The sequence below is a fragment of the Vulpes vulpes genome, chromosome 14 (genome assembly GCF_048418805.1).
Source record: "Vulpes vulpes isolate BD-2025 chromosome 14, VulVul3, whole genome shotgun sequence".
NCBI classification, from domain to species: Eukaryota; Metazoa; Chordata; class Mammalia; order Carnivora; family Canidae; genus Vulpes; species Vulpes vulpes.
Window position 1 is genome coordinate 27,206,278 of NC_132793.1, and position 13,988 is coordinate 27,220,265.

Here is a 13,988-nt window from a genome sequence, read left to right on the forward strand (position 1 = left end):
TCTGGGGCTGCACAAGAAAGGTGCTGGATTCTGGCTTGCCAAACAGTAAGTGGCCCCAGCGCCTCCTTGGCTTAGGGTGCAAATCCTGTTATGGGTGCCTTCCCCTCTGAGCCTCATTCTATTCATTGAGCACTTAGGACGTGCCTACCACATAGTTCTAAGCATTTTCTCCCAGTGAAAACCTTATAAAGTGAATACTCCTATAAACCCATTTTACAGAGGAGGAACTTCAGCTCCAACAGGGTTTGAAGTAGCTTTCCTGAGGTTGCACAGTGCATCTGTGGAAAGCTAGGGGTGCACTCTTAGGCAGGCTGGTTCTAGGGCACTGGCTCTTAACCATGAGGATGCACCGCCTCTCTCCAAAGAACGCTGTGAGGCCTGCCCCAGCTCAGGTCTTCTCCCCAAGGGACCACACTAGTTCTTCTGAGTCCTGAGTCAGCTCCTAAGTCTGCAGTCTTTGCAAAGCTCCAGGGCTGCTTTCTCAGCGCTGGGCCTCACTGTAGGATGGGGGGAGCAGAGCTTCCTGCCTGTCCAGGGTCCTCCTAAAGGTTAATCAAGCAAAGGTTCTTTATAAACAGGAAAGCACCCGGGAACTGTCACAGTTTGCTCTTTTTCTCCTCTGCATCCTGAGATGGAAGGATGTTCTCCCTCATTTCACATACGGGTAAACTGAGGCTCAGAAAAGCTCTTTCCAAAGTGATAGGGAGAGGCAGCGAGGGGGGGGGTGGTCTGCGCGGGGCCGGTGGGGGAGGAGGCGGAGCCCAGGCACCCCTGGAGTCCGGGTGAGGCGAGAGGGGCGGGGCGGGGCGGGGCGGGGCGCGCGGGGGCGGGGCTCCCGGGGATGGTGCAATCCCCGGCCTGAGCGCATCAGGCGGCGGCCGATTAGCCCAGGTTTGCATCACCCGGGCCGGGGCCGGGGCCGTGGCCGTCGCGGGCGCCGGGAGACACTCGCAGCGGAAGCGCGGGCGGCTCCGCACGTGTCCGGCTGCCGGGGGCCGGGGTCCCGAGCTCAGTCGCGTCGCAGCGGGCCCCCGGCCACGTGGGAGAGCCCGGGCGACCCCGGACCCGCCGCACGCCCGGTAGAGGTACCCAGCGGGGCCCGAGAGGGGCCGGGAGCGGGCGGGCGGGAGGGGCGCACCCGCGAAGGTGGCGGCGGCGGTCTCCCGGGGGCTGAGGGTGGCGGGCGGAGATGTGGGAGTGTCGCCCCGAAAGGTGAGTGTGGGGCGGGGGAAGGCGTGTGTGAGGGGCCCGTGGGCGTCGCTGGGGACTCTGCACGGTCTGTGTCACTGTAGAGTGAGCCTGCGGGGTTGGGGGGATGTGTCTCGGCGGCCGGTGCGGCCGGTGGGGAGGGCTGCGCACCTGGTGGCAGGTGTCCGCTCAGCGGGGGACACGCTGGGGCCGCGCTGGGGTGTCCTGGGGGTGGGTGCAGGGCGAGTGGAGCGAGGACGCCGCGCGCGGGTGCGGGACCCCAGAGCGCACGGAGCGTCGGCCGCAGGTGCGCACCTGGCGCTGCGGCCGCGGGGTGCGGGTTGTACTGCGCGCGTGTGCGGTTCGCCCCTGCGGACCCCGGTGTGAGGGGCTGGGGCCCAGGTCCGCCCCTTCTCGCAGCCCCGGGCCGGCCTCCCTCCGTAGCCTCTCCGCCTCTCGCCGCTCCGTTTCCGCTGAATCCTTGGCCTCAGGACACCCGCTGCCCGCCGCTTCCGCTCCCACGGGAGGAGCCGGGCTGGGGAGGGCGGGGCGAGGGCCCGCGGGGGGATGGGGCACGTGTCAGACCTTGCCTGTGACCTTACTGCTGTCCGCCGTGCGCGGCGAGTGTGTGTGTATGCCTGCACGCTTGTCCACAGAGGACGAGGTGCGTGTCACTTAACGATGTCACTTAACTCCCCTCTGCCCTTAATGTGGTGTCTCAGCTGGCTGGCTTGGACAACCTGTGCGTTTGAGAGGTGTGTGTACACCTGTCTGCTCTGGGTTCTGTGAGTGTGTGCTTGGTATGACCTGCCCTGGTTCCCCTAGAGGTGTCAGGGAACAGCAAGAGGTAGATATTGGGGGCTGCTCCATCCTACAGTGGAGATTCTAGTCCTGCAGTGTGGTCTGCAAAGTCCCTTGCTCAGTTACAGTAACTCCACCTGCCCCATGGAGCTTATCCCAAGCCCCACCCACCTCTGAGGCATGGATATGGCCAAGCAGCCTGGTGTGCTGATGTGGCCACAGGAGAGCCGCCCCAGCCACAGTCCCAAGGAGAGCACTGAAGGACCTCTGGCTATGAATAGTAGTAGCAATGGGCTGACAGTGGTGATCATTTACTGACACCCACCCTGCAACAGGGTCACTAAATTATTTGTGCTTTTATTTCATCATCGCAAAAAATCATATGGACTTTGCATCCTGCTCCCTCTTTACAGATGAGGGCACTGAGGCTGGGGAAGACTGCAGGACTTGCCCAGAGCTACCCAGCTGGGAAAAGTCTGAGCCAGGATTAGGAATATCTGAAAACAGCCACCTGCTGTTTCATTCTTACCACATTGGGATTATGGCCTTTCACTCAATGTGGAGTGTCCTTCCCAAGGCATCCCATGCTTTTGGGAGTACGTGGCCCTCAGTTTGAGAATGGTCTCTGAGAGATGTTTTCTGCCCCCGACCTTTGGGAAAGTCTTTAACTGGGCTGAAGTCTATATCCTGCTAATGTCTTATACCTGGGCTCCTTGTCCCTCATCTGGATCCTGAATGGGTAGGCAGATGGGTCCTAGAGAGAACTTCTCTGCCCTGACTGCCATTGCAGTCTCCTCCATCCACCGCATACACAGTTATACAGCTGCCCTGCTGATGGCTTCCGCCGTAGTTGAATGAATTGGGGCCTTTGAGAGGCCTCCCCTGCTTGCCTTACTTCTTACCTGATGGTGAAACCTAGCTGTCTATGGACTAACTCTGCACATTGACCTGTGATTCTGATCACTCTTGGGCCATCAGGCAATAGTAAAATTCACATTTGAAAAAAAAATACACTCTTTTTTGAAATACTCAGCAATAAATTAATGCAGAATCTTTATTTTAAACTACTGAAACTGAAAATTCTCTTGCCTCCCTACCAAATCCCTTCCTCTGTTGGAGTCCTCCCAAAAGGCCAGGAGCTACTGTGGCCATTTTAGTCTGGGTCATTCCAGAATTTGTCCTGTACATTTACATATCTACATATATGCAAATATGAAGGTTTTTTTTTTTAATGCTGGTGGGTTTTTTTTTTTTTACAAGAATAAGATCATCTCCAGGTATATTGTTTAGCAGTTTGCTTTGTTCTTTGGACAATATATTCATTCTAGAGCTTACATTTATATATACATTCAGTACATATGTCATTCATTCATCATCCCTCTCTCCCTCCCAGTCACAGGTCCTAGCTCCTTGCACTGTGTGACACTTTTTTTTTTAACAGAAACAGAGAGAGGAAACAGAGAGAGGAAAAGAGAGAGACAGAGAGAGGAAACAGAGAAAGGAAACAGAAGAGGAAGAAACAGAGAGAGGAAAAGAGAGAGACAGAGAGACACAGGCTCCATGTAGGGACTTGATCCCGGGCCTCTAGGATCACACCCTGGACTGAAGGTGGCGCCAAACCACTAAGCCGCCAAGCCACCGGGCCTGCCTTTGTGTGACACTTTGCTGGAGTGCAAAGTCCCTCTTCTTCCCTCTCACTACCACTAAGTCCATCTCTCCACTTTGTTTCTTCTTTTTTGTTGTTTTTGTTTTCATTTAACAGTTCACTTAGGACATCTTTCCAGTTAGCACATACAGAGTTTTTCTTTTACTCTCTTTTTTTAAGTATACCCAGCATGGGGCTTGAACTCCCAGCCCTGGGATCAAGAATCCTATGCTCAAGCCAGAGAGGTGCTCCCGAAGAGTTGTCTCAATTTTGGAGTGCCTAGCTGGCTCAGTTGGAGGAGCACGTGACTTGATCTTGGGGTCGTGAGTTCGAGCCCCATGTTGAGTATAAAGATTATTAAATAAATAAAAGTTTTCTCAATCTTAAATGGTACAATTGTTTCATATAATGGATGAAACATGTAATTTATTTAACCAGTTCCCTAATGATGGATGTTCAGTTGTTTGTATCACGTGGGTCCGGGGTGACTATGCCTGCATCATTACATGGGTGTGTACAGAGCTTCCTGTCCCCTTCCAGAGCTGTATAGTAGTCTGTCGTGTGGCTATACCATATTTAACCAGCCCCCTACTGCTGGCCACTTGGGGGTGTTTCCCACCTTTTGCTATAAGATATAAGACTCTCCTGAACAGCCTTTTGGGTGTTTAATTTTTTTGGTGAGCATTTTAATTGGAGGATAAATTCCCAGACCTGGGAAACTCAGTCAAGGAGTGCATTTGTTGGTTTAATGCACACTGCCTAGTCACCCCCCATGACAGCGAGGGAAGAGTAGGGCCACAAAACAGCTTCCCTTCAGTGCTTTTTCCCTTTTTTGTAGATGCGAGCCACCCCCCTGGCTGCTGCTGCAGGTGCCCCCTCCAGGAGAAAGCGGTTCAAGTTGGACAATGAGCTAGACACTGAGTGTCCCACCCGGAAACCAGCTGGAAGTGGGCCCCAGTCCAAGCTGCCCCCCTGCCCACCACCCCTGAGCCCTCCACCTGCTCCGGCCCGGGCCCTCCCCGTGACCACTGCCTCCCGACTTGGGCCCTATATCCTCCTGGAGCCCGAGGAAGGTGGCCGTGCCTACCGGGCCTTGCACTGCCCCACAGGCACTGAGTACACCTGCAAGGTAAGTCCCCTGCGGTCGCTCTCTCCTAGTATCCCAGCGGCCTGGAATGAGCCGTGGCTCCAGAGGATTGTCAAGGCCGAGGGGTCCGTAAGTTACTTTTTTCCTGTGTTTATTGAGGAAGCAGCCAGTGAGCCCCCAGCTCTCTGCCAGGCCCTGGGCTAGGCTGAGACCAGAGAGGTAAACCCAACATTACCAGCCCTGGAGGAGTTCACAGCTTAGGCCCTAGAGTATGACACGTGCCCCAGGGGTGGTGCTTAGGGGCCAGGGGAGCACAGAACAGGAGCCTCCAATGTATTCAAGGGGGATGTTAGAAAAGGATGAGCAGAAGTTAGCCAGGGAGAAGTAGGGGAATGGAGGTCCGGGCAGGGGAGGCAGCCTGGAGGAGCGAGAGTATGGGGCATCAGAGGATTCAAAGGACTTCACCATGGCCAGAGCAGAGAGGGGCAGGAGATGAGGGCTGGCAGCCACTGGTTGTGAAAGCATGAGAGAGGAGCTCACACTGGGCTGCGGGGAGCCCCTGAAGATATTCACACTAGGTAAGGGTGAGGTGGAGTAGACATCAGAATGCCTGGGACCCTGGAGGTCATTGGGCCTACCCTGTGACCATCTGGCAGATGGAAAGACTGAGGTCAAGAGGGGAGAGCCAAGCACCAAATCACTTAGTATCGGGCTTGGCTCCTAGGGCAAAGTGCAGGGTTTCTGTCAGAAATCAGGAGATGGGCAGGGTCAGGCCCATAGGACGTTGGCAGGTCATAGCCTAAAAAGACAGAGGTAAAGAACTATAATAACAGGTATTTACTAAAAAAAAAAAAACAAAACAAAAACAAACAAACAAAAAAAAAAAAACAAAAAAAACCCAGGTATTTACTGCGCACCAGGTACTATGTTGATGGTTTAGTGTTCATAATCTCTTCTCATCTTCACACAGGCTCCACGATAGTTACTATTATTAGGCCCATTTTGTAGATAGAGGACACTGAGGCTCAGAAAACTGTGGTCCCAGAGCTAGGGGTGTCAGAGGTGAGACAGCTCAGGGCTGTGGCCCCGTGCTAGGGCATGTGTTTCAGACACAAGCAGGACAGCTTGCCTTCTGGTGGGCAGGGCAAGGAAGATACAGAAGACCCAGGTACACTAGGGAAGGGAAGGAGGAGGCCTGGGTCCCCTTGGGAATGGCAGAGAAGGAAATAGACCTAAGCTTCCACCTAGGGAGCAGTGGCAGCTGGTTCCTGCTGGATGGGGGTTGCAGTGGGCAAGGTGATAGAGGCAGACGTATGGTCCAGCCATCAGCTTTACCTGGGCTCTGGGCTGCCTGATGCAGGTCCCCAGGGCTCTGCCCCAAGTGCTCTAAGGAACCCCTGCAACATTACAGGTTTTCTTCTGTTCCTATTGGGAGAGGCATCTGTGCTGAATGGCGTGACCAAAGCAGGCTCAAACCAGAAGCGCCATGCTTTCTCATAGCCCCAGTTATTCAGAAACATTTAGGGAGATCTGGAATGTGCTTGTCCCCATGGTAGTGTGAGCTGTGGGGCTGACCTGCCATTTCCACATCACCTTTTCTGGTCAGTGTGTAGAAGGATCATTTTCCTGTCTGTAGATTACCACCCATTCATTCATTCAACGAACCTTCATTGAGCACCCTATGTGCCATCCACCATGCCGGGGTTCCAAAATAGAGTTCTGCTCTCATCAAGCTGATGTGCTAGTGGAGGACATGGACAGTAACCACAGGAATAAGTAAAATATTGCACAAAGGAAGGGTGATCCTGTGCCAGGTGGCCATAAGTGCTTTGGAGAGAAAGCTAGGAGCTGGGAGAGAGGGGGACAGGGACCGTGGGAGAGCAGGTGATTTTAGTGCAGGAAGAACTCTCCAAGGAGGTGACATTTGAGCAGTGACTTGTGTGAGCTGGGGGAGCCAGCCCCCTGGGTACCTAGGGAAGAGCACCCAGGAAGCAGGACGGGCAAGGGCAAATATACAGAGCAGGAATGTGCTTGCCTTGACTTAAAAAAGAAAGTAGTCTCTGACCAATAAAAAATAAATTTATTATTTAAAAAAAAAAAGGAAAGTCTCTATATTTTGGATTCTTTTTCCCATGCCACCCAACTATTTGGTTTTTTAAAAATTTTTATTTATTATTTATGACAGTCACACAGAGAGAGAGAGAGACAGAGACACAGGCAGAGGGAGAAGCAGGCTCCATACACTGGGAGCCTGACGTGGGATTCGATCTCAGGTCTCCAGGATCACGCCCTGGGCCAAAGGCAGGCACCAAACCACTGCACCACCCAGGGATCCCCTATTTGGTTTTTTTAAGACATGCTTACATTTTTTTTTCATGTATTAAAGATGTATATGCCTTATTTATTTGTTTTCTGTGTGGCATAGCCAGAATAACATGGGAAGGGTTTAAAAACAGACAAACTGAGTATCCCAGCTCTGCCTCTGATCCCCTGTATGGCTTCCAACAAAGGACCGTCCTCTCAACATCAGTTTCACCACCAGTAAAACAGAACACACCTTTCAGGGGCTGTGATGAGTTTTCTATCTGATGTCCATAAAGGCCCTAGCACATTTTCCAACAACCTCACCCTACTCACCACTGCCCCTCTTCCCACCTTTACCCTACTCTAGCTGAAATGATCTTGGGCTGGTCTTCTAGAACAGCTGAAGCTCTTTTTTGCTTCAGGGTCTTTGCACTGCCCAGGTCTCCCACCTGGAAAGCTTATCCCATGGCATCATTTAGGTCACTTTCCCAGAATCCCTTTTAGACCACACCTTTTCTTTTTTTTTCTTTTCTTTCTTTTCTTTTTTTTTTTTTTAAGATTTAATTTATTTATTATGAGAGATATGGAGAGAGAGAGAGAGAGAGGCAGAGAAGCAGGCTCCATGCAGGGAGCCTGATGTGGGACTCTATCCCAGGACTTCAGGATTACGCTGTGGGCGGAAGGCAGGTGCTAAACCGCTGAGCCACCCAGGGATCCCCTAGACCACTCCTTTTCAAATATGTGCATGCCCCTTTCAACATATTCTCTGTTCCATCATCCTTCTTGCTTCCTTTGCAATGTTTATCAGAATTTGTGAATATTTAGTCTTTGGCCTGTTTCCTATCTCCTGTATGGGACTCTGGACATCAGGAGGGCAGGGTCCATGGCTGGCAGTCCGGTTGGATCCCTGGCACTGGCCCAGGCTGCCGTGCAGGGCCTGCGTGTACAGTGAATGAGAGGACGGGCAGGCAGTGAATCCCAGAGAATGGGAGCTGTGAGGACCGTGATAAAGTGACTTGTGCGCTCTCTGCTCTCCTGGATTGCCCCGGCCTTGGGGGTTATTTTCGTTTGGGTTGCCTCCTATTTCCCAGTTACCTGAAGTTCAAGGCCATATAAGGTTGCAGGGGAGAGCGCAGACAATGGAGCATGGAGTGGGGTGTCAGCCTGCCACTCCCTGGCTGCCTGGCCTCTCAGCCGGGTTGGGGTGGAGTGGCTGGCTGCTGGAGGGCCCCGCACGCAGTAGGGCCTAAGGCGTTGGCTGCGACTGGTTCCCAGGCCAGCCCGGCCTCCACCTGTCACCTGCCACCTGTCAGCACCTGCGCTCACGCCGTGCCCCGCCCACAGGTGTACCCGGTCGGCGAGGCCCTGGCCGTGCTGGAGCCCTACTCCCGACTGCCCCCGCAAGGACACGTGGCCCGGCCCGCCGACGTCGTGGCGGGTCCCCGCCACCTCTACACCTTTTTCCCGCGGCCCCACGGGGACATGCACAGCCTGGTGCGCCGCCGCCGCCGCCTCCCGGAGCCCGAAGCCGCCGCGCTCTTCCGCCAGATGGCCGCGGCCCTGGCGCACTGCCACCAGCACGGGCTGGTCCTGCGCGATCTCAAGCTGCGGCGCTTTGTCTTCACCGACCACCAGAGGTGAGTGTGGTCCCAGAGACCCTCATCACAGACATCCTGAGGAGATGGGCCATGATGGGGAAACTGAGGCCCACGAAGGCAAAGTGACTTAGATACACACAGAACGGAGAAGCCGGGACTAGCACCTGTGCCTGGTACCCAGGGACAGGTTGGCTCCCGCCTAATGAAAGCCCCAGGGCTGGAGCATGGCCTCTGTGACAGTCATAGTAGCTGACAGTGATGAAGAGCTTGGCTACAGTGTCTGACTCTGCCAGGATCCTTACAAATATAAGGGAGGCACTATTATTGTTCCCATAGGCCAGGTGAGGAAACAGGCCCAGAACATCAAGCAACACCCAAGATTCCACAGCTAAATAAATAGCAGAGCCCAGATGTGACTCCAGAGAGGTCCTGATCCACCCTAAGAAGTGGGAGGCCTGGCAGGACTTACCTGCTGACTCTGGGTGACCTAGGGTCTCTGGACCTGTTTCCCCACTGGTAAGGGCAAGGGCTGCATTGTCAAGATGTTTTCAGGATGTCATGGTCACAGACAACAAGCCACCACAGGCCCTAAGCTTCCTCACCTGGGAACTTTTTCTGTGAAACAGAATCAGTGATTTTTGGAGGGAGAGAGCAGAAGGAGAGCTGGTGTTCTTTCCCCTCCCCCACACCCTGGGGGTGTGCAGGGGGCATCAGGGAGCACAGCTAGCCTATCAGGTCCACATGAATGTCCATCAGGAGCATGGGTTGCATTTCAAGATTTTTTGTGTGAGGGAAGGAGGGCAACCCCATTGCAAATTTTTTTAATGGATTTTTTTTTAAGTAATCTCTACCCCCAATATCGGGCTCAAACTTAGGACCTCGGGATCAAGAGTCGCATGCTCTTCCAACTGAGCCAGCCAGGCACCACCCCCCATTGCACATTTTAAACTTTTTGAAATACTTTTAGACTTTCAGAAAAGTTTCAAAAATAGTGCAAAGAGTTTCCATATCTCCTTCACCTGCTTCCCTTAATGTTACCTTCTCACATAGCCACAGAACAACTATCAAAACTAAGAAATTGGGGCACCTGGGTAGCTCAGTTGGTTAGGCATCCAACTCTTGGTTTCAGCTCAGGTCATGATCTCAGGGTCATGAGATCGAGTCCTGCATGGAGCCCTATGTGGGGCTCTGTCCTCAGGGCTGAGTCTGCTTGAGATTCTGTCCCTCTCCCTGCCCCCGCTCACACGTGTGCTCTCTCTCTCAAATAAATAAAATCTTAAGAAAAAAAAAAAAAGAAGAGTACTACAAGAGTGATAGGCCCCTTTCAGCATGCCTTGTCAGGAGACACGTGGTGATACATAGTACTATGATGTTAACCTCAGTCATTTGGTTAAGGTGGTTTCTGCCATGTTTCTCTACTGTAACATTCCTAATTTACCCTTTGTAATTTTTTTTAAAAGATTTTATTTGGGCAGCCTGGGTGGCTCAGCGGTTTAGTGCCTCCTTCAACCCAGGGCATGATCTTGGAGACCCTGAATCGAGTCATTGATCATTTAATATTTTAATATTAATTAAATTAATTAATTTCAATTAATTTTAATAAATAAAAAATAATTAATTAAATATTTAGTATTTAAAAATTTTAAAGATTTTATTTATTTATTCAATGAGAGACACACACACACAGAGAGAGAGAGAGGCAGAGACACAGGCAGAGGAAGAAGCAGGCTCCACGTAGGAACCTGATGTGGGACTCGATCCCTGATCCCAGGACCATGCCCTGAGCCAAAGGCAGGCACTCAACCGCCTTTGTAATTAAAAGGTTTTGGGACATTTGGGTGGCTCAGTGGTTGAGCATCTGCCTTTGGCTCAGAATGTGATCACCCCATCCTGGGATCGAGTCCCACATTGGGCTCCCTGCAATGGGCCCTGCTTCTCCCTCTGCCTATGTCTCTGCCTCTCTCTGTGTGTCTTTCATGAATAAATAAATAAAATCTTTAATAAATAAATAAAAAGTATTTACCTTTTGGGGCACCTGAGTGGCTCAGTCAGTTAAGCATCTGCCTAAGGCTCTGGTCATGATCACACGGTCCTAGGATTAAGCCCCACATCTGGCTCCCTGTTCAGGGGGGAGACTGCTTCTCCCTCTCCCTCTGCCTGCTACTCCCCCTGCTTGTAGTCTCTCTATCTCTCTAACTAAATAAAATCTTTTTTAAAAATTTTAAAAATACATACATACACACATACATACCTTGGACAGGTACTTCGAGGCCATGAGTATAAATACTGTTTCTCCTCAAACTTACCCACGGATTTCACAGGGCATCCACCTTGCCTGTAGCAGTTACTACTGTAATGCTTACCTAAAGGTGATTTTCTATTTCCTTCTACATTTTATTCATAAGGCACATCCTTTAGTAAGAAGTAGAATGTAAATTTTGTAATGATTTTTAAGCTAATACACAGCTTCAAATAATTTTGAACTTAGGGCAAGTTTCATCACCCACAGGCCTGCCAAGGTGAAAAAGTGCTTCTTTGTCTTTTTAAGGCAGTTTGGGAAGCACTGTTTATAGAAGAGGGCTGGTGGAGTCAGACCTGGCTTTGAATCTTGGTTCTACATTTTTATCTGCTCTTTGGTCTTGAACAATGGCTTCACCTGCCTGAGCCTTGATTTTTTTCATCTGTAAAATGGGCCAAGCACCACCCAGAGCTATGATTCACAGGATTGGTCAATGTTTGTGAAATGCCAGCGGACACCCAGGAAATGGTGTCATAGAATAATCTTAATAGCAGTGGTAATTTTTTAAAAAATGACATTGGTAACAATGTTTATTATTAAAGTAACCCAGAGTGCTCTGTGGAAATTGTTTAAAGTGGAAGTTGCAAATGGGTTACACACACTTTTTTTTTTTTTGCCTCATTTACATATTCATTTGTTGTTGGTGGGTTTTTTTAAAGATTTTATTCATTTATTCATGAGAGAGAGCAAGAGAGGCAGAAATACAGGCAGAGGGAGAAGCAGGCTCCATGCAGGGAGCCCGACGCAGGACCCGATCCCAGGTCCCCAGGATCACACCTTGGGCTGTAGGTGGCGCTAAACCGCTGAGGCACCTCGGCTGCCCTGTTCATTTGTTTCTGATTGAAATTGGCTGCCAACGTTTGAAAAATGGGATTTTTCATTAAAATCTGATTTCTGGCTTCTCTTGGGGAAAAATGGGAACATGGGGCCACCTTGGGAATGGTGAGAGGTTCACAGCCATGGCACTTAGTAGGTGAGAGCTGGGGCTGTGAGATGGACTGTGAGGAGGAAATGAGACACACCAGGTAATGAGTCTGGCTCTGGGTCAGGTACCCAGGGGACACGCCATAATATCCACTGTAATGTTGTGAGCCGTGCCCTTTCAGGCAGGGTTTGTGTTGAGGTGTTTGGCATGGTCTCCACTTCTATTTCTCTCACTTTATTACCTGCTTGGATCCTGTTTGCCTCTGGTTAAGGAGAGGCTTAGTGTTCTTGGCCCCCTCGGCCCCCTCCCCAAGGGACTATTGGAAATGGGCTCCTCTCAGAGTCCTAGTTCAAACTGAATTGCTCTGTGGCCTTGAGAAATGACTTAAAATGGTAAAATGGGTAAAATGTGATTTTTAAAATTTATGATAGTCACACACACAGAGAGAGAGAGAGAGAGAGAGGGGCAGAGACACAGGCAGAGGGAGAAGCAGGCTCCATGCACCAGGAGCCTGACGTGGGATTCGATCCCGGGTCTTCAGGATTGTGCCCTGGGCCAAAGGCAGGCACCAAACCGCTGCACCACCCAGGGATCTGGGTAAAATGTGATTAATCAACCATTCAGTTCTACCAAATGCCAGCCAGAGCTCAGAAACTGGGTGCCATTAAGGGTGATAGTGTGGGGACACCCGGGTGTCTCTGGTTGAGCACCTGCCTTCGGCTCAGGCCGTGATCTCAGGGTCCCGGAATGGAGTCCTGCATCGGGTTCCCCCCGGGGAGCCTGCTTCTCCCTCTGCCTGTGTCTCCACCTCTCTCTGTGTCTCTCATGAATAAATAAATAAAAAATATTTTTTAAAGGGGGTGATAGGGGTGGTGGCATGGGAGTCCCCATGAGAGCTGACCCTTCTGTCTCCACCTGCCACAGGACAAAGCTGGTGCTGGAGAACCTGGAGGACGCCTGTGTGCTGACCGGGCCCGACGACTCCCTGTGGGACAAGCACGCGTGCCCAGCCTACGTGGGGCCCGAGATCCTCAGCTCCAGGGCCTCGTACTCGGGCAAGGCCGCCGATGTCTGGAGCCTGGGTGTGGCGCTCTTCACCATGCTGGCGGGCCACTACCCCTTCCAGGACTCAGAGCCTGCCCTGCTCTTTGGCAAGATCCGCCGCGGTGCCTTTGCCCTGCCTGAGGGCCTCTCGGCTCCCGCGTGCTGCCTGGTCCGCTGCCTCCTCCGACGGGAGCCAGCTGAGCGGCTCACAGCCGCGGGCATCCTGCTGCACCCTTGGCTGCGAGAGGACCCGATCCCCTCAGCTCCACCCCGATCCCACCTGTGGGAGGCTGACCAGGTGGTCCCCGAAGGGCCAGGGTTAGAGGAGGCCGAGGAAGAGGAGGGAGAAGGAGAAGCGGGTCTATATGGCTAGGTAGGCCTAGACTCTCGGCTGCAAACAGTGGATGGAGTTTGGGGTATCTCCAAGCTCTCTCCTGCCTTTTTTTGTTTTTTGCACTGAGCCAAACCTTAGTGCCTTCTAGAAGGAAGAAAGGAAGAAGCATGTGTGGAGTGTGCTGCATGCACACCTGTGTGGTTCCTCACACCTGTATACACAGGCTTCTGCATTTAACAAACCCCTTCTAGGGAGCTCATTGGGTGCCAAACTGTGTTCTAGGTACTGAGAACACAGTGAACGGAAGAGAAAACTGCTCACAGAGTTCACAACACTTTTCCATGCATCCCAGGTCATGACTTCTGACCTGGGACGGTCCCTCTCACAATCCCTGTGCCAAAGGCTCCAGGCCTCCCCCTTGCAACTCAGGTCAGTTCTCCAGAGCCCAGGTCTAGGAATCGTGCTCCCAGCAGCTCTGTCTTCTCTGTTCAGGCCCAAGCCAAGGATTCAGGCTGGCAGCTCACCAGTTCAAACTATGAGGCTGGTCCTCATCTAACTCAAGGAGTGATTTGGAAGGAGGCTCCATGGCTCTCCACCTCTAGCCTGAGCACCAGAGTTGGGGGACAGAGGAGGCAGGGTCTTCCCCCTGACCTCCTGGAAAGTCCCAAGCTCTATTCTGGGTTTTGGATCAACACTATAGGTTTTTTTTTTTTGCCATAAGAATATATTTTTACCTTGTGCCTAATAAAGGAATTACGAGATA

The 13,988-nt window shown here is 51.9% G+C and overlaps 1 protein-coding gene across 1 annotated transcript; it reads left to right on the plus strand.

Annotated features, from left to right (window-relative positions):
* Positions 1 to 921: 921 nt before the first annotated feature.
* TRIB3 (tribbles pseudokinase 3) lies at positions 922 to 13,988 on the plus strand. Its single transcript, XM_072736168.1, has 4 exons — positions 922 to 1,085; positions 4,473 to 4,763; positions 8,370 to 8,662; positions 12,772 to 13,988. The coding sequence occupies exons 2-4, from the start codon at positions 4,473 to 4,475 to the stop codon at positions 13,262 to 13,264; spliced, it is 1,077 nt and encodes a 358-aa protein (XP_072592269.1). The 5' UTR covers positions 922 to 1,085; the 3' UTR covers positions 13,265 to 13,988.